The sequence below is a fragment of the Aotus nancymaae genome, unplaced genomic scaffold, assembly GCF_030222135.1.
Source record: "Aotus nancymaae isolate 86718 unplaced genomic scaffold, 86718_ANA_hifiasm-v0.15.2.pri h1tg000063l, whole genome shotgun sequence".
In the NCBI taxonomy this organism is placed as follows: Eukaryota; Metazoa; Chordata; class Mammalia; order Primates; family Aotidae; genus Aotus; species Aotus nancymaae.
The window spans coordinates 1,252,412-1,275,041 of record NW_026988477.1 but is presented as its reverse complement, the minus strand read 5'-3'; the positions used below and the strand labels follow the sequence as shown (position 1 = coordinate 1,275,041).

General features: G+C 55.6%; 1 protein-coding gene across 6 annotated transcripts in view; it reads left to right on the top strand.

Moving 5' to 3' along the window:
- Positions 1 to 10,430, top strand: part of TRAF2 (TNF receptor associated factor 2) — a 33,601-nt gene extending 23,171 nt beyond the window's left edge. For all 6 annotated transcript variants that reach the window (XM_064366052.1, XM_064366049.1, XM_064366050.1 and 3 more), the window contains 5 exons: positions 1,263 to 1,337; positions 4,025 to 4,306; positions 5,253 to 5,430; positions 8,047 to 8,195; positions 9,519 to 10,430. In XM_064366052.1, the coding sequence (XP_064222122.1) occupies positions 1,263 to 1,337; positions 4,025 to 4,306; positions 5,253 to 5,430; positions 8,047 to 8,195; positions 9,519 to 9,737 (903 nt within the window). In that variant the 3' untranslated portion in view covers positions 9,738 to 10,430. The remainder of the gene's footprint in view (positions 1 to 1,262; positions 1,338 to 4,024; positions 4,307 to 5,252; positions 5,431 to 8,046; positions 8,196 to 9,518) is intronic.
- Positions 10,431 to 22,630: the final 12,200 nt, after the last annotated feature.

The window sequence follows — 22,630 nt, the reverse complement described above, 5'->3', positions numbered from 1 at the left end:
AGCCGTGCTGCGTGGTAGTTCAGAAACTCACACTCCCATAAGCATTGTGGGGGCAGTGTCTCCCCAGACTCGCCAGCAGAGTATGGTGTGACGTCTGCCAGGGTGATGTGTGAGAAGCACCTGAGGCCTGTGTGTCGGGGTCCACAGCCGGGAAGTCAGCCAGCCGTGGATTGGAAATGCCCAGGGAGAAACGCACGTGTACTGAACATGTGCAGACGTTTTTTATTTTCACGTGCACTCACGTTGTCTGGGTGTCATGAGCAGCCTAGAGCTGATTTAAAGTCTAAGGGAGGGTGTGCTTAGGTTCTGTGCAAATACTCTGCCGTTTTACATCAGGGACTCCAGCATCCTCAGGAGTCCTGGGACCAACCTCCTGTGGATGGCAAGGGACAGCAGAGTCGCGGGCGGTTCTGACGGGCGTTCTCAAGCTGTGGTGTGACTGAGCTCCTCTGCGCTTCTCTTTCCGGGAGAGGTCATCCGTTCGTGACTCCTGCCCACTTAGTGATGTTTGTGTTTCTTTGTTTGTTTTGTGGGGACTGTGCAAGGTTCTTATGTTGTGGTTTCTGGAAGCTGATTCACAGTTAGGGCCGTTTCCCTGCTCCTGAGCATGTGGGAAACCCTGTGCTGCTTCTGATGTTTGTGGGTTTGATTTTCTCACACACAGAGCCGTGACACACCTGCCGTGTCACCTGGGAAATGGAGGAGGGACTTGGGTTTGATGTTTTTCCTTGGGCTGTTCCCTCCTCCTTAGACCCGTGTCAGATACCACAGTGTTGGGCTGTTTCTTTCCCGCTTTGCTGCTGCCCTGTCGCACATGAATGTCTGTGCGCACTCGGCCCCTTTCTGGATTTTGCGTTTTGCTTCGTGATGTGTGCGTGTCATCCTGCACCACCGCGCACCATGTGAGCAGCGGCCGTTTGACTCTGTCTGGTTTCTGACCAGGCCCTGGGGCCTCAGCACCGCCTGTCCCGTGGACTGTGATAGAGGACAGGTGCGCTGTGCAACACACGGGCAGGGGTCTCCACACGTCCTGAAACGCTGACCCATCTCAGTCACCGGCACAGTGTCCGCGTTTGCACGTGCGTGTGCACGGGTGTGTGCGTGTGGCTTTGGAAATGTGTTGTTGGGTTTCATTCGGCGTGAGAGTGAAGAGGCCAACAGGGCGAGTCACGTAACCCTCCGTGTACATTGCTGTGGTCTGTCCGGAGGTGCTGAAATGGGTTAGAACAGAGAAAGATGGCACTGACGTCCTCTCCTTACAGTTTCAGGACCACATCAAGACGTGTGGCAAGTGTCGAGTCCCTTGCAGATTCCATGCCCTCGGCTGCCTCGAGACGGTGAGTCTGGGGGTCTGAGGCTGAGGTCTTCACTGCCTCCAGCCCCGCGATTCCTGGTTTCCTTCCCGCTGCTCCTCCCGTCCTTGCGTGAAGACCGGGACGCTGTGACGGCGTTTATCGTGGAGTCCTTGCTGACTCGATTCTGCGTTGCCGTAGGTATTGCGGTTTCCCTGGTAACGGTGAAGGGACCGTCGCTGCCTCCGTTTCCTTTGTCTCCATTGGACAGTCTCCTGCTCTCGGTGTGCTTGTCTGTTTCCCGCTCAGACCTGGCATCTGCCATCTCCAGGAAGCCGGGGCTTCCCATGCACGAGGTTGTTTAGAGAACACCGTGCCTCAGTGGTGCTCGCCGTCGCCGCCACCGTGGTCCTTGTTTCTGGGCCTCTCGGTGTTGAGATGAGAGAGAGCACAGCGCGAGTCTGTGGCTGCGTTTCCCATTTGCCCAGAGGGTCTCCCCATGAGGGCACGCCGCCCCAGGCTCAGCCAGGCCCTGCCTTCTCCACGTCGCGCACGGCTCCTGAGAAGATGCGGGGCGTGCTGCCGTCCAGCTGTCTGTGTCTGTGGAGTGCCTTCTGCTCTCTGAGGGTTGTGCCCCTAGTGGGTACGCGTACAGGCCGTTTGTGTCTTTTACTGTAATTATTCTAGAGTGCCTTTTTTATCTATTTTTTGAGGCCGAGTCTTGCTGTCACCCAGGCTGGAGTGCAGTGGCGTGATCTTAGCTCACTGCAGCCTCGCAACCTCTGCCTCCCGGGTTCCAGCGATTCTTGTGCCTCAGCCTCCCGAGTAGGTGATGAAAGGCTGGGACTGCAGATGCCCGTCACCACACCCGGCTAAGTTTCATATTTTTAGTAGAGATGAGGTTTCACTGTGTTGGCCAGGCTGATCTCGAACTCCTGACCTCAAGTGGTCCTCCTGCCTCGGCCTCCTAAAGTGCTGAGATTACAGGCATGACCGAGCCTGGCCTCATTTTTATATTTTGTTGTGAAAATTTGAAAATAATTTAGCTGCAAAGTCAGGCCTATAAAATGAGGTGTGTTTAAGGAGGCCTAGCTTCCACCCTGTGTTTTCACCTTCCCTCTGTGGGTAGCTTTTTATTTTTATTTTTTTTTAATTTTTATTTATTTTTGTTTTTTATTTTATTATTATTATTTATTTCTATTTTTTTCATGATTAAGGTGTTCTAATATTATTATTGTTTTTTATTAAGACAGGGTTTCACCACGCTGGCCAGGATGGTCTCGATCTCCTGACCTCATGATCCATCTGCTTCGGCTTCCCAAAGTGCTGGGATTACAGGCATGAGCCACTGCACCCGGCCAATTTATTTTATTTTTTAATTTTTTTGAGATGGAGTCTCGCTCTCTCGCCTAGGCTGGAGTGCAGTGGTGCCACCTCGGCTCACTGCAACCTCTGCCTCCCAGGTCCAAGCAATTCTCCTGCCTCAGCCTGCGAAGTAGCTGGGGTTACAGGTGCATGCCACCATGCCCAGCTAATTTTTGTAGTTTTAGGAGAGTTTCACCATGCTGGCCAGGCTGGTCTCGAACTCCTGACCTTGTGATCTACCCACCTTGGCCTCCCAAATAGTGCTAGGATTACAGATGTGAGCCACCATGCCCAGCCTTATTTTATTGTATTTTTGAGACGCAGTCTCGCTCTGTTACCCAGGCTGGAGTGCAGTGGCACGATCTCGGCTCACTGCACCCTCTACCTCCCAGATTCATGGGATTCTCCTGCCTCAGGCTCCCAAGTAGCTGGGATTACAGGCACGTACCATCAGGCCTGGCTAATTTTTGTATTTTTAGTAGAGATGGGGTTTCACCATGTTACTCAGGCTGGTTTCAAACTCCTGACCTTAGGTGATCCACCCACTTTGGCCTTCCAGAGTGCTGTGATTACGGTGCCCATCCTATTTTTGCTATTTATTTATTTATTAATTAAACAGAGTCTTGCTCTGTCACCCAGGCTGGAGTGCAGTGGCGCCATCTTGGCTCACTGCCACCTCCCCCTCCCGGGTTCAGGCGATTCTCATGCTTCAGCCTCCTGAGTAGCTGGGATTACAGGTGCGCGCCACCACGCCCCGCTAATTTTGTATTTTCGGTAGAGATAGGGCTTCACCACGTTGGCCAGGCTTGTCTGGAACTTGCGGGTGGCTTTTATAAAGTGGTGGATTCTTTTTCTCTTTGTTTTTGTTTTCTTTTCTTCGAAACAGGGTTTCGCTGTGTCAGCCAGGCAGGAGTGCAGTGATGTGATCTCAGCTCACTGCAGCCTCAACCTCCTGGGCTCAAGCGATCCTCCCACCTCAGCCTCCTGAGTAGGTGGAACCATTGGCACAAACCACCATGCCTGGCTAATATTTTTAAATGTTTTGTAGACATGGGGTTTTGCCACATCGGCCCAGCTACTCTCCAACTCCTGGGCCCGAATGATCCTCCCGCTTCGGCCTCCCAAAGTGCTAGAATCATAGTTGCGAGCTACCGTGCCTGGCTGCAGCTAAGTTCCATAACAAGCTTCATATTCCTTAAACATAGCTGACTTTCAGGCTGTCATAGACGAGAAGGCCTCCCAGGCATCCCTATCTGTGACTCTGGCCTGTCTCCTCAGTTCAGCTGAGGCCCGTGTCTTAGTGGCTGTCCCCGGGTGGGAGTTGAATGGTGGGTGGAGCCAGCAGCATCCCTGCCCTGTGTCTGCAGGTGGAGAGCGAGAAGCAGCAGGAGCACGAGGCGCAGTGGCTGCGGGAGCACCTGGCCATGCTACTGAGCTCGGTCCTGGAGGCAAAGCCCCTGTCAGGAGACCAGAGCCAGGCGGGGTCAGAGCTGCTGCAGAGGTGCGAGACGCTGGAGAAGAAGACAGCCACCTTCGAGAACATCGTGTGTGTCCTGAACCGGGAGGTGGAGAGGGTGGCCCTGACCGTCGAGGCCTGTGGCCGGCAGCACCGGCTGGACCTAGACAGGATTGAAGCCCTGAGTAACAAGGTCTGTGCCGGGGGGCGGCCCGCCGTGAGGAGCACAGTGTAAAGGGTGATGGTGCCCGCGCCCCAGCAGCTTCTGGCAGGTCCTGGAGCTTCACAGCCTGGACAGCCTAGAACTCCATCTGCAAGCCCCATCCAGCGTGCTTTCTATGGGGGGCTCTGGCTCCCTTCATTTCTGAGCCCTGTTCTCTGAGGGACGCAAACACTGGAAAGTCACAGATGCCACAGGCCGTGGGCGGGAGCCTCCTCTCTCTGATGGAGGGCAGAGTCAGCCATGGGGGTGTGTGTGGCGTGGTGTGGCTTCTGAGCATGCTTGCTGGCCGGAGCTGCTGTGTGAACTTGGAGCCCCATCTCTTCGAAGGGTGGGGTTGGGTTCTTGTGGGCAGGGAGCCAACAAGAGGAACACAGAGCCCAGGGGGCCCTGGAGCACCGTCCTGCTGGAGATAGGTGGGTGTGGGAGGCAGGGGTTCGTGCCCGCACCCCTCCTGTAAGAGGGAAGGTGGTGTTGGCACCCGTGCCCGCACCCTGCTGTAAGAGGGAAGCTGGTGTTGGCACCCGTGCCCGCACCCTGCTGTAAGTGGGAAGGTGGTGTTGGCACCCGTGCCCGCACCCTGCTGTAAGAGGGAAGGTGGTGTTGGCACCCGTGCCCGCACCCTGCTGTAAGAGGGAAGGTGGTGTTGGCACCCGTGCCCGCACCCTGCTGTAAGAGGGAAGGTGGTGTTGGCACCCGTGCCTGCACCCCTGCTGTAAGAGGGAAGGTGGTGTTGGCACCCATGCCTGCACCCTGCTGTAAGAGGGAAGGTGGTGTTGGCACCCGTGCCCGCACCCTGCTATAAGAGGGAAGGTGGTGTTGGCACCCGTGCCTGCACCCCTGCTGTAAGAGGGAAGGTGGTGTTGGCACCCGTGCCCGCACCCTGCTGTAAGAGGGAAGGTGGTCTTGGCACCCGCAGGTGCAGCAGCTGGAGAGGAGCATCGGCCTGAAGGACCTGGCGATGGCCGACCTGGAGCAGAAGGTCTTGGAGATGGAGGCGTCCACCTACGATGGGGTCTTCATCTGGAAGATCTCAGACTTCGCCAGGAAGCGCCAGGAAGCTGTGGCCGGCCGCACACCTGCCATCTTCTCCCCAGGTGTGGTTCTAGCCCCACCCTCCGCTGCAGCTGCTGTTTACTTGGCACCTGGGTCCCCTCATCCCTGCGACCACATGGGATGGGTCCCAAGGGCGGGGCTGGGATACAACCCCCACTGATACCAGGAGTGGCTGTGCCTTCCTGAGTGGGCAGCTGAATATGGGCTGGCTAGCGAGTGGGCACCCTTGGGCAGATGTCGGGGTGGGGGTGTTGGGCTGGCTAGCGAGTGGGCGCCCTTGGGCAGATGTCGGGGTGGGGGTGTTGGGCTGGCTGCCCTCCCGCTGTGCCAGCCCTCAAGGTGTGCCCCTCGTCACCCTGAGCTCTGCACCGCGAGCCCCATGTCACCTAAAGCAGACATTACACCAGCAAGCTCTCCTGCCCGACCACAGCTCCCAGGGAGACAGAGGGCGAGTGGGGGTCACCGTGTGGGTGGCACGAGGTGGGCCGTGGCTCTCAGGACTTGGGGCTGAACTGGTCTGACCCTTCCCAGGCTCGCTTCCCGCCTGCACACAGGAGCTCAGTCAGGGTGTTTCTCATGCTAGCTCCTTTTTCTTTTTAACCCCAATTACGGGGTCTCTTGAGAGGGTGCTCGTGGGGTCTCCCCTGGAGGGCACTGGTAGAGAGGAGTGGGGTGGGGCCTGTCACGACTATGCTTCCGGGCACTGTGGTCCAGAGGTGGCCCCGCTGCTGCCCCTCAAGACCCTCACTGACCTCGTGCCAGCCCAGCCATCATCTCTGCCCCGGCTCGGGCCCTGCCTTCCTGCCCTTTGTAGCCATGGCTCAGAACACGCCCTCATGTGGGCTTTATTTTTACGCTGACTTGTTGAACCTGCTGATAGAATCTTAGATTCTGGGATCAAGGCTGAGACACCGTAGGCACCTTTCCTGTTGGAATTTAAGCTGGTGCTGCTGATGAAGCTCCCCGAGCACCAGGGGCTGAGGTGGTCCTGTGCTCTGGCGCCCTCGAGGCAGGAGACCCAGGTGTCGTCTTGAGGGGCTGCCATGTTCTTCTTTGTGGTGCGTCCTGACAAGGCCTTCAGCAGGGGTCAGAAACAAAACTCACACTCTCTTCTCTGAGTTGAGACTGGAAAAATGAAAGATTCTTTTGCGGGACACTCGAGGGCATAGTCTGGGCAGCCTGCAGGACATAGCTCCGTTCCTCCAGGGCTGGGAAGGTCAGCACCGCCCTCTGGTGGCCACCTTCCCTCTGCAGCTGCTGGGAGCTCTGAGCGTGGGGTGAAGGGTGAAGGGGTGAGGCCCTGCCACAGTGGCGGTCTTCGAGGGAGCTGCACTCGGGCACGAGGACCTGTTTGTGTAGAACATCTGCTTAAAGCGATGCTGGTGAACACAGCTTGTGTGTGACACGGCTGTGGAGGGCGGGGAGGACGAGCCTGGGGAGGGTGGGCTGTGGAGGGCAGGGAGGACGGGCCTGGGGAGGATGGGCTGTGGAGGGCAGGGAGGACGGGCCTGGGGAGGATGGGCCTTGGGAGGCAGGCCTGGGGAGGATGGGCTGTGGAGGACAGGGAGGACAGGCCTGGGGAGGACGGGCCTGGGGAGGATGGGCCTTGGGAGGCAGGCCTGGGGAGGATGGGCCTGGGGAGGATGGGCTGTGGAGGACAGGGAGGACGGGCCTGAGGAGGACGGGCCTGGGGAGGATGGGCCTGGGGAGGGCGGGGAGGACAGGTCTGGGGAGGGTGGGCGGGCTGTGGAGGACAGGGAGGACGGGCCTGGGGAGGATGGGCCTGGGAGGGCAGGGAGGATGGGCCTGGGAGGGCAGGGAGGACGGGCCTGGGGAGGTTGGGCTGTGGAGGGCAGGGAGGACGGGCCTGGGGAGGGCCCGTGACTTGGAGAGCAGCCTCTGCCCCATTCTGGCTGTCATTCGAATCTGTCTTGTTCGGCGGGAAGGACGTGGACTCTGCTTGTTCTGGGCTCTCCCCGGCCAGCGCCTCTCCTGAGGCAGGCTTGGGGCCCATCTTAGGCCCTGGGCCAATCAGGGTTCCCGTCTGCAGCTCTGCCGAGGCCCCAGCCACACTGCGTTGAGCGGATCTCTCCATGTTGCTCTACTCGCCTTCTTAAGTTTTAGGGGTTACATTTAGGATTCTTAAAAATGCTTTCTCATGGCTCACACCTGTAATCCCAGCACTATGGGAGGCCGACTCGAGTGGATCACCTGAGGTCAGGAGTTCAAGACCAGCCTGGCCAGCATGGAGGAACCCTGCCTCTCTTAAAAATACAAAAATTAGCCAGGCGTGGTGGCAGGTGTCTGTAGTCCCAGCTACTCAGGAGGCTGAGGCAGGAGATTCGCTTGAGCCTGGGAGGTAGAGGTTCCAGGGAGCTGAGATCGCGCCACTGCACTCCAGCTTGGGCAACAGAGTGAGACTCTGTCTCTCAAAAAAAAAAAAAGCTTTTACTGATTTTAATTACTGGGTTTTTTTTCAAAAATGAAATTTGTTTTCATTGGAAACTAACTGCATAGTTTGAGAACAAACATTCTTTGCACCCCGGAACCTGAATGTTCCTTTGTGGTGTGGGTGTCCTGGGGGAGGGCCGGCAGGCAGGAGGAGCCCTGCCTGCCTGTGCTGAGTGTCAGCCGACAGGCCCCCGCCGCCTCCCCAGCCTTCTACACCAGCAGGTACGGCTACAAGATGTGTCTGCGCATCTACCTGAACGGCGACGGCACCGGGCGCGGGACCCACCTGTCCCTCTTCTTCGTGGTGATGAAAGGCCCGAACGACGCCCTGCTGCGGTGGCCCTTCAACCAGAAGGTGCGAAGCCGTCCCCGTGTGCTTCGCCGAGGGCTGCGCCCGAGAGTCCCTCTGGGCAGGGCAGCTTCTGCGGTCAGGCTTGTGCAGGACGGGGTGGCTGGGGCTACTGCCCAGGTGTCTGCAGCAGGCAGGTCACCCTGTGGTGCTGTGTCACGTGGTGGAGAGTTCTGGCAGTTTCTGTCTTTTCCACAATTTCTGAACACTTGTGCGTGACACAAGCAACTGGCTTCCTGATGTGTCAGATGAATATTACTAAGAAAAAGCACAAGGCCGGGTGTGGGGGCTCACCCTGTGATCTTAACACTTTGGGAGGCTGAGGTGGGAGGATTACTCGAGCCCAGGATTTGAGACCAGCCTGGGCAACATAGTGAGAACCCATCTCTACAAAAAAAAGAAAAATTAGGTAGACCTGGTGGTGCGCACCTGTATCCCCAGCTATTAGGGAGGCTGAGGCAGGAGGACTGCTTGAGCCCAGTAGGTTGAGGCTGCAGTGAGCCGAGGTCACGCCACTGCACTGCAGCCCGGGCAACAGAACAAGACTGGTCTCTAAAAAATAAGTGAGTGCAAGGACAAAGCAGAGAATGATGGAAGCTGAGGGTGCCCAGCGTTAGCCCAGGACTCCAGAGGTCAGAGGGCGTCTGGACCAGCAGTTTGAAAACACAGCCCTGGAGAGTGCAGAGGAAGGAACACGGCTTCAGGGCCGTCTTCGTCAGAGGTGTGGTTTATTATTTTGAAAATCAGCATCTGTTTTTGGTTGAGAAACTGGTTTAGAGACGAGGCTGGAATGGGAAGGTCCTTTCCTTTCACCACACTAGGCCCAGGCTTGCTACTTCCCCCGCCACTATGGCCAGTGGAGTAGACAGAGCAGAGCCGGACGAGGGGAGGGGCGTGGAGGGCCCGGGCCGGCCAGGTTCACAGGCCCGACAGAGGCAGGCTCAGGCTCTCTGAAAAGTGCGCTTAGCGTTAGGTGGGCAGTGGGTGCCTCACGATGTCTTTACCGAGAAAGTGTCTTTGCCAGCTGTATTATTTTTTGCTTTTTCCTAATAATAATTCACGTTCAGGATTGGTAAGCTGTAGTCTAGGACTCCAGATGTCAGGGGACAGGAAATGCCAGATGGTTGCAGGTTCCCCAGAGAGAAGCGTCATGCCTGTGGCTGGTGAGCCAGGCGCTGCGCAGGAGCGAGGCCGCCCACCACGTGGTCTTGGCTGGGTCCTGGGATAGGCGCCTGGGTCCCCCTGCCAGTGGCTCTGCGAGTGTCCAGACCCTCGGGAGCCGAGAGAGGCAGCCTACAGACCGTGTCCCTCCCCGGGGCTCTCCTCCAGGTGACCCTGATGCTGCTGGACCAGAACAACCGGGAGCACGTGATTGACGCCTTCAGGCCCGACGTGACCTCATCCTCTTTCCAGAGGCCGGTCAACGACATGAACATCGCAAGCGGCTGCCCCCTCTTCTGCCCCGTCTCCAAGATGGAGGCCAAGAATTCCTACGTGCGGGACGATGCCATCTTCATCAAGGCCATTGTGGACCTGACAGGGCTCTAACCGCCCCCAAGTGGTGTCGGGTTTGGGGGCAGCCAGGCACAGCCGGCTCACTGAGGGGCCACCGTGCTGGGCCAGGGCCTCACTGCACGAGTGGGCAGGGGCCTCGCTTGGGCACTTGGGAGGGTGTCGGCCTGCAGCCAAGTTCACTGTCACGGGGAAGGAGCCACCAGCCAGTCCTTGGATTTCAGAGACTGCGTAGAGGGGCCTGGGAGATGGGCTCAGCCCAGGGCCGCGCTGGGGCTGGCCGAGGGTCTTCCGGTGCTTCTCTTGCTGTCTGTCCTGTGCAGTGAAGGGAGAGGCCCTGGGTGGGGACGCTCGGAGCGGAGCACATCCCGGCAGTGCCCACGAAGCAGGAGCACGGTGGCGGCCTTGTGTTCCTCAGGCATGGCGGGCAGAAAGGAGGGGCTGCTCCAGGAGAAGGGCTTCCTGCCGGCCGGAGCGAGGAAGGCCATGCAGCTGGGTTCTCCCCTCTGGCCCCTGGAGAGAAGGGAGCGTTCCTAGACCCCAGGAGCTTGTCTGCACAGAGTTCTGGTCTGTGCCACCTTGGCCAGGCTGGCTGTGGGAGAGGGTCTGGTCCCACGCTGCCTCTGCTCAGACCATGGTATGGGGGTGCGCAGCACAGCCTGCGGGTGCTGTGAGAGCTCTCCATCCACTCACGAGACACAGTTATTAAACCATTCAAATCTCTGCTCAGTGGCGTCCAGTTGGCTCCAGGTTGCCTTCAGCTTCCAGCCTTGGCTGGTCGGCCTCTGGGGGTCCTCCTGGCCTCCTCTCCTCCCACGCACCCCTCCCCACAGGGTGCCTGGCCGCTGGCTGCTTTTCTAGCCAGCCAGGATGTTCTGTTTCTTACCTATTGTAAGCTCTCTTCTTGAGCTTTGGTGAAGCCCAGTGTTCCCTCTTGTGAAATATTCTTCCCTGTCCATCTCCTCTCCTGGGCCTTCCCAGGGACTCCTGTGAGAGCAGGATGAGGATGAGCCGGCCCTGGTTCTCTGCACAGGCTGCACCGAGGGTCCTGGCTGCACCGCCCTCAGGGTGTGCTCTCGGGACTGAGGGCGGGCCGGCATAGGCATGGCTCCGCTCTTGGTATCAGGGCAGCCGTGCCGGGGCCTGCTTGGCGTCTGCATCAGGGTCCAGCGTAAAGTGTGGTCGCCTCTTGACATCCTCACACACTGCTGTAGTTTGAGAAGTTCAGACCATAGAAGAATACAGAGAATAACTCAGGCACGGGAACTGAGAGGTATTATCTGTGTTCCCTGCGTGTGTACTGGACCGAACGAAGCATCGCAGAGCCCATCCCTGCTGTTCCCTTTCCCAGCCACACCACAGCTCCCTCGGGCCATGTGGCACCAACCGTGACGTTCCAGTTCTCCGGCTTTAGAATTTGGAATCTGTGTGTTTCTGTATCCACAAATAAGACTTGCATTTAAAACGCAGAAACCGTCCACTGGGTCCTCTGCAGGTAGCTGGGCTTCTTACTCAGCCTGGCTGGGTTTTGTTTGTTTTGTTTTTGAGATGGAGTTTCACTCTTGTCGCCCAGGCTGGAGTACAATGCCACAGTCTCGGCTCACTGCAGCCTTCACCTCCTGGATTCAAGCAATTCTGCCTCAGCCTCCCGAGAAGCTGGGATTACAGGCACCTGCCACCACGCCCACCTAATTTTTGTATTTTTAGTAGAGACTGTTTAACTATGTTGGCCAGGCTGGCCTTGAGCTCATGACCTCAGGTGATCCCCGTGCCTCAGTCTCCCAAAATGCTGGGATTACAGGCGTGAGCTACCACGCCCAGCCCAGCCTAGCTGGTTTTAATGCCTCGTGTGCTGGGCACTCTGCATGGCAGATTCTGACCACCGTGTGTGAGTTCCCTAGAGAGCACCTCCCCGTCTTTTCTTCTGTGTCTTGAGTGTTTGGCGACTGTAGACCCCCAGGCAGACCCACTCTCCTCTGTCTCCTGTCAGCCTGCAAGGAGACCTGGTGGGTTCTAGGCCTTCCCGTTTTAGCAGTTGTCAGCTTGCCTTACAGAGGGGCGGCACCCTGTCCTTCCACCAGCACGAGGGGAGGGTTCCCATTGCCTCCCGTCCCTGCCACGCTTTGATGTGGGAATGGAGGAGATGCTGCCTTGTGTGTGTGTGTGAAGGGGCGTCTCGGGAACGGGCGCTTCTCTGGTGGCTCAGTGGCGTCGGGCATCTGCTCCGCTCATGCTCTCTCGGACTGCCTCCCGTGTGAATTCCCTTCCATGTGAACTGCCTCCCGTGTGAACTGCCTCCCATGTGAATTGCCTGTTGATGTCTTTTTCTTATTTTGTTTCTGGCTGTTGGTCTGGGCCTTATTCTGCTGGTTGATAGGGGTTCCTAATATTCCTGGTTAGAGTCTCGGTTGTGTGTGTGAACTGTTTCTGTTCCTGATGTGCAGAAGCTTAGAGCTAGGGCACGATCAGTTGATCTTACCCTTTGTGAGTGGTGCTGTTTCTGACTGACTCAAGACATCTTGACCTCCCTGAGGTTGAAAAACACTGTCATGTTTTCTTTTAATGATTGAGGCTTTATCTGTAACATGGTGGGCTTCTGTATTTGGGGATTTATTTGTGCATGACAGGTTTCACTAGGTTGTTGCTGTTTGTTGAAGCAGATAGATTCAGGTCATCTCTTCTCCCTTAAAGCGAAATGGAGCTGTGAAATGAGAGGAACAGGACCAAAAAAAGTCCTCCCCAGGGACAAAGACGGGGAAGAAGCCAACCTCCACAGAAGATTTCAGCCCCTTCTGGATGGTGGGAAGTGGGTTGGTGGGTGGCTCTGAGCAGAAGAGGGCTGAGGGGGTGGCTGGCTACCCTGGGAGGCCCTGGCATGGAGCAGAGTCTGAGCTAAAAGTGGATCAGCTGAGACCAGGCAGAGCCGCTACCTTGCAGGTCCTTTGCCTGCCAGAGCAGCCAGGTGGGCCTCCCAGCCCTCACCTCCCTGCAGTGGAGATGGAGGTCTGGAAAACGGGGAAGAGCTCAGGGCTGTGCCCCAACGCAGTCAGAGCAGTGTCGGGCTCCAGGCTGAAGCAGGGGCAGGCGCCTGCACTGAGCAACTCCCCAGGTGCAGACGCTCCCGGGAAACAGACCAAGGCCCTGGAGGGACAAGACGCTCCGGAGCTGACCCGTGGGCAGGCCTAGCCCAGCCGCCTCGTGGCCTTCCGGGGAAGCGCCAGGCTCTGTGCAAACCCACAGAGGTCCCATCGTCACTATCTAATTTTAGGAGGTTTCATCCCCCTGCAGAGAAGCCTTCCCTCAGCCCCTGGCAGCCAGCCACAAACCTGCTTCTGTCTCTGGGCTTGCCTGGTGAGGACAGGGGCAGGGGTAGAATCTGCAGCGTGCGGCCTTCGCTTTTCCGCAGCAGGATGCTCGCAAGGTCCGTCTGTGTCGCCGCGGGTGGGAATTTCGTTCCTCTTCTCGGCTGGCTGACGTTCTCTGGGGGATGGACCTCATCTTACTTACCCGTTCACCGGCTGATGGACACCGGGCGGTATCTAATGTTGGCTGCTCTGAAAATGCTCTTGTGAACGTTCGTGTACAGGTGGTTGTGGGGACACACATTCGTTTTCGTTTCTCTTGGATGTTCCTACCTGGGAGGAGAACTGCTGGACCCTGAGCTCAGCCTCTGGAGGATTGCCAGACGTCCCTCGATGGTTGTGTCACTTGGCAGCTCCCTCGGGAAGTGCTCTATTTTTTTAATTTTTGTTTTTCGAGATGGAGTCTCGCTTTGTCTCCCAGGCTGCAGTGCAGTGGTGCAATCTTGGCTTGCTGCAACCTCGGCCTCCCGAGTAGCCGGGATTACAGGTGTGCACCACCACGCCTGGCTCATGTTTGTATTTTTAGTAGAGATGGGGTTTCTCCGTGTTGGCCAGGATAGTCTCAAACCCCTGGCCTCAAGTGTTCCGCCCGCCTCAGCCTCCCAAAGTGCTGGGATTACAGGCATGAGCTGTTGCACCAGCTCCTAATAACATTTTTGAATTTCATAGTAAAATTGATTTGTTCTTTTGTTAGGAATGTTCTGTGAATGTTCACACCTGTGCAGATTTGGGTAAACACCACAATAACCAGGAGACAGGCGCGCCCCGCCACTCAGACCGCTCTCCCCCAGCTCAGGCTGGCGTGAAATGGCGGGATCTTGGCTCAGTGCAACCTCCGCCTCCCAGATTCAAGTGATTCTTCTGCCTCAGCCTCCCAAGTAGCTGGGATTACAGACGCACACCACCACACCCAGCTATTTTTTCTATTTTTAGTAGAGGTAGGGTTTCACCATATTGGCAAGGCTGATCTTGAACTCCTGACCTCATGATCTGCCCGCCTCAGCCTCCCAAAGTGTTGGGATTACAGGTGTGAGCCACCGCGCCCCGCCACTCAGAAATGAACAAGGTATTAGAAACTGGAGGAAAGGCCACCCTAGTTTAAAGTGGCAGAGAACATGGCTGCTGTGTGTTCGTGCCCAGTCCTTCCTCTGTGAAAGGGGCTGGGCTGTGTGGGTCAAGAAATATTCAGGGCGTGGCGTGTCTTCTAACTGCATAAAGTAAGATGTGAGACGAGAGAAATGATTTAAAGATGGAATTTATAATTAACAGGGAAGGAACTTAGGGATCTTGAGGATTTTCAGTCTGGCCATTGAGAGAGCAGTGAGGTGTCTTCAGGAGAACAGACCAGGAGGGTGGCCGGCAGCTTTTGACAAGGAGCTTAATGTGGACAGGATGAAGCCAGAGGCTGCAAACCAGGACAAAGGGAAAATGACCCCAGAGGCGTTTCAGACTCCTGGCGCTGCCTCTCCCCCGACGGGCCTGGCGCACCAAGGCCTTTGGGAGGGAAATCTGTCAAAAGAGAGGTGTAGGGTGCCCTCGGGACCTTAGAGCCTGCTGGCCAGGGCCACCCCAAGTCTGCTGTCTACGTTCCAGGGCAGGCCCCTAAGCCACTCTGGCCTGTCTCAGGTGGCCCTGGGGAAGGCACCATCGTAGCCTTGGTAGGGTCCACGTGGTGCTGCTTCTGCAGGGACACGCTTCCTCCACTGCGTGTCACAGGATGTCACGTTCAGCCAGGGCCCACGTGGAGACTTGCAGAGGCACGGCAGAGAGCCCACATAGGCAGTGCGTGGTAGGGCGTTGGGGATAAGGCCGCCCCGAGACCCCAGAACTGCGGAGCCTCCAGTGTTCATTGCCAGCCTGGGATAGCTGCGGGCACGAGACTGCGACCTACTGGAGCCGCGTGAGGGCCGAGCCCAGCACAGCTTCAGGACTGAGGTTACCAAGCGCCTGGAGGGCCCCTCCGCACCCCACGGTGCGTACAAGGCAGGATTTGGAGTCAAAGAAGATGAGTCTCGGGCCCTAGGATTCAGTGGTGTTCTCCCTGCTGGCGTTAGACGTGCTCGAGGCCTGTCACTCCGTTCCTCTTTGCGGTTTTTCCCCTTTGGATGCAAACGTCTGTTGCGTGCCTGCCCCACGCTGTATTTGGAAGCGTGTAACCTGCTCAGTTTCACAGGCTCACAGTGGAGGGAGAGCTGCCTCCGCTTGGGATGAATGACGCCTGAGTCTCACCCGTGTCTGACTCAGATGAGGCTCTGGGCTCGGGCTTTTGAACTCATGTTAGAATTAGTTAAGACACTGGGAGCCATTGGGATGGAATGAGTCTATTTTGTACGTGAAAAGACGTGAGCCGGGCACGGGGGCTCATGCCTATAATCCCAGCACTTTGGGAGGCCGAGGCAGGCAGATCACCTGAGGTCGGGAGTTTGAGACCAGCCTGACCGACATAGAGAAACCCTGTCTCTACTAAAAATACAAAATTAGCCTGGCATGGCTGCGCCCTCCTGTAATCCCAGCTACTCCGGAGCCTGAGGCAGGAGAATCACTTGAACCCAGGAGGCAGAGGTTGCGGTGAGTGGAGATCGCGCCACTGCACTCCAGCCTGGGAGATGAGGGAAAGTCTGTCTCGAAACAAAAAAGAACATGAGTTGGTTGGCGGGCAGGGATGGAATGCTGTGGTCCAGATGTTCGTACCTCCCAAACTCACGTCAGTATTTCACTGTCATTGCAACAGTATTAAGAGGTGGGATCGGCCGGGCGCGGTGGCTCACGCCTGTAATCCCAGCACTTTGGGAGGCCCAGGCGGGCAGATTACAAGGTCAAGAGATCAAGACCATCCTGGTCAACATGGTGAAACCCCGTCTCTACTAAAGATACAAAAATTAGCTGGGCGTGGTGGCGCGTGCCTGTAATCCCAGCTACTCGGGAGGCTGAGACTGGAGAATTGCTTGACCCCAGGAGGCGGAGGTTGCAGTGAGCCGAGATCTCTCCATTGCACTCCAGCCTGGGCAACAAGAGCGAAACTCCGTCTCAAAAAAAAAGAGGTAGGATCCTTAGAGGGTGAAGAGGTCAGAGGTGTCCTCCCCGCTGGAGTTGGTGCTGGTATCGTAAGGTGAGCTTGGCCCCTCCTGCCCTTCCACCTGTCACAGTCACACAGCAAGAAGGCTCTCACCAGATTCTGGCACCTTGTTCTGGGACTTCTCAGCCCCCAGGACTGTGAGCCAATACACCTCTATTTCTTAGAAATTATCCAGTCTCGGGTATTGTTACAGCAGCAAAAACAGACTGAGAGAGCACAGTATCGGTGCTCACCCCTCAATTCCCTATGTTGAAGCGTGATCCCCAGTGTGTTGGTATTTGGAGGCAGGACTTTGAGAGTTGATTAGATCGTGAGGGTGGATGGATTTGTGCCCTTCAAAAGAGGCTTCAGCCAGGCAAGGTGGCTCACACCTGTAATCCCAGGACTTACGGAGGCCGAGGCAGGTGGATCACTTCAGCCTAGGAGTTCGAGACAAACCCGGACAACATAGCCAAACCCCATGTCTACAGAAAACACAAATATTAACTGGGTACCGTGGCACATGCCTGTGGTCCCAGCTACTCGAAAGGCTGAGGTGGGAGAATCACCTGAGCCCCAAAGGTCACGGCTGTAGTAAGCCATGATTGTGCCACTGCACTCAAGCCTGGGCAACAGAGTGAGAACCTGTCTTTAAAAAAAAAAAAAAAGCCGGGCATGGTGGCTCACACCTGTAATCCCAGCACTCTGGGAGGCTGAGGCGGGCAGATCACAAGGTCAGGAGATCAATACCATCCTGGCCAACATGGTGAAACCACATCTCTATAAAAAAATTTTTTTTAAAGCCGCCAAGCGCGGTGGCTCATGCCTGTAATCCCAGCACTTTGGGAGGCCAAGGCAGGTAGATCACAAGGTCAGGAGTTCCAGACCAGCCTGGCCAACATAGTGAAACCCCGTCTCAACTAAAAATGCAAAAACTAGCTGGGTGTGGCGGCTTGTGCCTATAGTCCCAGCTAGCCGGGAGGCAGAGGTTGCAGTGAGCCGAGAATATGCCATTGCACTGCAGCCTGGGCGACAGAGCAAGACTCTGTCTCAAAAAAAAAAAAAAAAAGCCCTAGAGAGTTCTCTTGTTCTTGCCCCTTCAGCCATGTTAGGTTACAGCAAAAAAGGTGGCGATTTATGAACCAGAAAACAAGCCCTCACCAGACACCCAATCTGCAGCATCTTGGCATTGGACTCCAGCCTCCAGAGCGGTGAGAAGCAGGTGTCTGTGGTTTATGGGCTGCACAGCTAATGGTGTTCCATCACGGCGGCCTGACGGCCTGAAAAGCAGAGCTGGGCCGGTGTTACACAGGAAGAAACTGGAAGTGTGCAGTGTTGAAACCAGCTCGCTGAATGAAGAGATTCCCCAAACAGGCTTTGTGCGGGCAGCATGGCTGTTTACTCACCTGGGTGCAGGTGGGCTGAGGCCAGAAAGGGTGTTAGCGAAGGGCGGTGGGATAAGAGTTGGTTTTTGTTTTTGTTTTTGAGACAGAGTCTTGCTCTGTCACCCAGGCCGGGGTGCAGTGGTGCCATCTCAGCTCACTGCAATCTCTACCTCCTTGGTTCAAGCAATTCTCCTGCCTCAGCGTCCCAAATAGCTGGGATTACAGGCGCCCACCACCATGCCCAGCTAATTGTTTTGTATTTTTAGTGGAGACAGGGTTTCACCATGTTGGCCAGGATGGTCTCGATCTCCTGACCTCATGATCCGCCCGCCTGGGCCTCCCAAAGTGCTGGGATTACAGGCCTGAGCCACCGCGGCCAACCAGTCATTGGTTTTAAAGGTTTGGGGTGGTTTTCTGCAAGCTGGGAGGGGGCTGTGGGGTGTGGAGTCGGTCAGTTACAAAGTCCAGGGGTATTAACTGAGGCAGGAATAAGGAGTAAGAGACAATGTCGCAAAGTTAAGCAGGCGCCGCAGGGGTTGATCATTTTGTCCTCTTTTCATGGTCTTCCAGTTACTTTAAATTTTCTAGGAACTTATCTGCAGTGTCCCTGCAGGTCACAGAGGTTAACATGGCGTCCACAGCACTGTCAGAAAGCCTGAAAGACCTTACATTGAGATCTGTCTTATGATCCAGGCCATGGTCTGTTTTGGTGGATTTTTCATGTACACTTTAAAATAATGTGTATTCAGGCCGTGGGCAGTGGCTCATGCTTGTAATCCCAGCACTTCGGGAGGCTGAGGTGGGCGGATCACCTAAGGTCAGGAGTTCAAGACCAGCCTGGCCAACATGGTGAATCCTGTCTCTAAAAAAAAAAAAAAAAAATGTGTATTTTACTGCACATTTTTGAGTGAATGTTCTATACATACCGATTAGATTAGCTGATTAGTTTCATGGGTTGTATCGTATTCCTCCAAAAATGTTGAAATCCTAACCCTTATTTAGGGTTACTCAGAATGTGACCTTATTTGGAAAGGGGATCTTTACAAAAGGAACCAAGTTAAAATGAAGTCATTAGGTGGCCCCTAATTCAGTGTAACTCGTGTTGTTATAAAAGGGGAATTTTGGCCAGGCACGGTGGCTCATACCTGTGATCCCAGCAGTTTGGGAGGCCAGGCTGGGAGGATCACTTGAGCCCAGGAGTCTGAAACCAGCCTGGACAACACAGACCCCGTCTTAAAAAAAAAAAAGTGCAAAAGGGGGAAATCTGGACACAGACGCGCATAGAGGGAAGAGAATGTGAGGATCAGAGAAGGCACCACGTGAACCCGGGAGACTGGAGGGATGCGCCCACAAGCCGAGGAGAGCTGAGAGAGGCTGGGGCGCAGCAGGACGTTCCCGAGGGGGCACAGCCTGCCCACAGCCCCATCTCTGACTTCTGGCCTCCAGAACGGCGTGTGAAAGCATCAGTTTCTGTTGCCCCCAGCGCGGGCTGTTTTGTTACAGCGGCTTTGGGAAGCTGACACGATGGTGGGCTTGAGCTCTACCTTTCTGCTGATTTTCTTCCCCCCTCCCCTCCCCCTTCTCCCCTCTCCCTTCTCCCCTCTCCCCTCCCCCCTCTCCCCTCCTCTTCCCGCTCCCCCTCGCTCCCCCTTCCCTCTCCCCCCTCCCCTCCCCCCTCCCCTCCCCCCTCCCCCCCTCCCCCTTCTCCCCTCTCCCTTCTCCCCTCTCCCCTCCCCCCTCTCCCCTCCTCTTCCCGCTCCCCCCTACTCCCCCCTCCCCGCTCCCCCTTCCCTCTCCCCCCTCCCCTCCCCCCTCCCCCTCTCCCCTCTCCCCTCCCCCTTCTCCCCTCTCCCTTCTCCCCTCTCCCCTCCCCCCTCTCCCCTCCTCTTCCCGCTCCCCCCTACTCCCCCCTCCCCGCTCCCCCTTCCCTCTCCCCCCTCCCCTCTCCCCTCCCCCTTCTCTCCTCTCCCCCCTCCCCTCTCCCCTCCCCCCTCCCCTCCCCCACTCCCCCCTCCCCCTTCCCTCTCCCCCCTCCCCTTCCCCCTCCCCTCTCCCCCTCCCCTCCCCCTTCTCCCCTCTCCCCTCTTCCCTCCCCCTCCCCTCTTCCCTCCCCCTCCCCTCCCTCCTCCCCTCCCCCCTCCCCTCCCCCCTCCCCTCTCCCCTTCCCCTTCTCCCCTCTCCCCTCCCCCTCCCCCTCCCCCCCATCCCCTCCCCCTCCCCCTCCCCCCTCCCCCCTCCCCTCTCCTTTTTCTTTCTTGCTTGCTTGCTTTTTCTTTTCTTTCTTTATTTTTTTGAGACAGTCTCTCTCTCTCGCCCAGGCTGGAGTGCAGTGGAGCCATCTCAGCTCACTGCAACCTCTGCCTCCCAGGTTCAAGCGATTCTCCTGCCTCAGCCCCCGAGTAGCTGGGATTACCGGCTGGTGCCACCGCGCCCAACTAACTTTTGTATACTTAGTAGATATGGAGTTTCACCATGTTGGCCAGGCTGGCCTTGAACTCCTGACCTCATGTGATCTGCCTGCCTTGGCCTCCCAAAGTGCTGGGATGACAGGCGCGAGCCACCGCACCCGGCCTTTTTCCTTCTTTTTTTTCCTACTCTTTTTATAGATACCTCATCTTGGTATGAATGGTCCTTTTTACATCTTCTATTTTTTTTGCTGAGGCTTTCGTATTTTTATATCCACTGCAAAATGTTTGTGATTGCTTGTTCTAGCATTTTTATAGTAGCTAAAGTCCTCGGCAGATAATTCCAACATCTGTGTCTGTGTCACTTCCCCTCAGGCCTGGCGTTTGCTCAGTGGGGCCTGCACGTCCGGCTTGCATGTCGAGAAGTGTCATTTTGTGTCCGGGTCATGGCATAATGTTCCTCCACGGTGACTGCAAGGTGTTCAGAGTTCGTGAATGCAAATGTTACTAAAAACTGTTTTAAAAAACGTAGGTCAGGTGGACTAACACATTCCGGAAGGCAGCTGGTAAAGTGCTCACAGCGGAGCAAGAGTCTGAAAAATGTAGAAATGAACCTGTCAAATACCAGCGAGAGCTACGGAGTAGAAGCACGTGCAACGAAGAGAGTTGAGCTCAAACAGAGACACCAAACTTACCACAGACAGATAAAAAGGGCTCCAAACCTTCAGGACATCAAAGGAGTCGAGCAAAGCATCCGTCTTACCCGATCCCCTCTTGCAGGCAAAGGAAAGCGTCGGGAGGGGATGCGCAGCCCTCACAGCAGGACGTGCTGGTGGAAGATGCTTCTTAAAGGCCTCACCGGAACCGTTCTGAGACTCAGAGCTGCTGAATGGCTTATTTATTACAGGAGGTCACTTAAATGACAAGTGATTAAAAATGTATCAGGCTGGGCGCGGTGGCTCACACCTGTAATCCCAGCACTTTGGGAGGGTGTGGCAGGTGGATCACAAGGTCAGGTATTCGAGACCAGCCTGGCCAAGATGGTGAAACCCCGTGTCCACTAAAAATACAAACATTAACCGGGTGTGGGGTCAGGTGCCTGTCATCCCAGCTACTTGGGACGCTGAGGCAGGAGAATTGCTTAAACATAGGAAGCAGAGGTTGCGGTGAGCCAAGATTGCACCACTGCACTCCAGCCTGAGCAACAGAGCAAGACTCTGTCTCAAAAAATAATAAAATTAAAAAATAAAATTATATATATATATATATAATATATCTCCTGCATTGCTGTCTGCAAAACACTGGCCATCATGGATGTTAGACTGCATCTCGGTGTCAGACCTTCACCAGTGCACTCAGTAAATCACAAAGATTCTGTTGGTAACACAGAAGTGAACTGTCGTCACAAAATGGCTGTGCCACGTGGATGATGGCAAGCATAAGGCGGCGCTCACGTAGCAGCTGACAAAAAGTCACAGGTAGTGGCATGCAGAATAAAATATTCCCTTTATTAATGTTACAAAAGGGGCACGCGACGACTGGCCTCAAAGACGCCCTTCTTTTTGATTTCATTACTTCCTGTTTGGGTTTATTTGCATCTCAGAAGAGCACAGTGGTGTCCTCTGATGAAGCCTAATCATGCAGCGCTGTTCTGAGCTCCTTTAACTGCTCTGATAGGCAGCTGTGGGTGTGGACGTTCAGAGCTTAATCATCTTTGCCTGAAATGGCACTAGACTCTATAAAATTTCTGCCTTGGAAAACGCTCAGTTCTAACTTGTGATTTCTGGTAGAGCAAGCTTTATTTTTCTAGTCTCGCAATGATCTGGAAGCCGAGGAATCCCAACGCCTTTTAAAATTTGTGTTGGCCGGGCGCGGTGGCTCACGCCTGTAATCCCAGCACTTCGGGAGGCCGAGGCTGGAAGATCACTGACCCCATGAGTTTGAGACCAGCCTGAGCAGCATAGACCTCATTTCTACAAAATTTTAAAAATAATAGTTGCCGGGTGCGGTGGCTCACACCTGTAATCCCAGCACTTTGGGAGGCCAAAGTGGGCAGATCACGCGGTCAGGAGATCGAGACCAGCCTGGCCAGCATGGTGAAACCCTTTCTCTACTAAAAATACAAAAATTAGCTGGGCATGGTGGTGGGCACCTGTAATCTCAGCTACTCAGGAGGCTGAGGCAGGAGAATCATTTGAGCCCAGGAGGCGGAGGTCTCAGTGAGACGAGATCACGCTACTGCACTCCAGCCTGTCGACAGAGACTCCATCTCAAAAACTTAAAAAAAATACATACGTTATATATATAAAATCTGCCTTGACATTTGTCTTTTCCTTTGGAAGTTGAATTTTTAATTTTAGAGACAGAGTCCATTGCCCAAACTGGAATACAGCAGCCCGGTCAGTGTTCCTGCAGCCGTGGCCTCCCAGCGGGGAGGGTTACGGGCGTGAGCCGCTGTGTCCAGCTGTGCATTGAAATTTTATGGTTCTTCATGTGTCTAGTAATTTTGGGTTATATTCTGGACATTTGAATGTAACTTAAAAAAAATTTTTTTTTGAGACAGGGTTTCACCATGTTGGCCAGGCTGGTCTCGAACTCCTGACCTCAGGTGATCCACCCGCCTCGGCCTCCCAAAGTGCTGGGATTACAGGCGTGAGCCGTTGTGCCCGTCCAGGCCTCAGCACATGTGTTTTCTGAAGACTCTTTTTTTTGTAATTCAGCC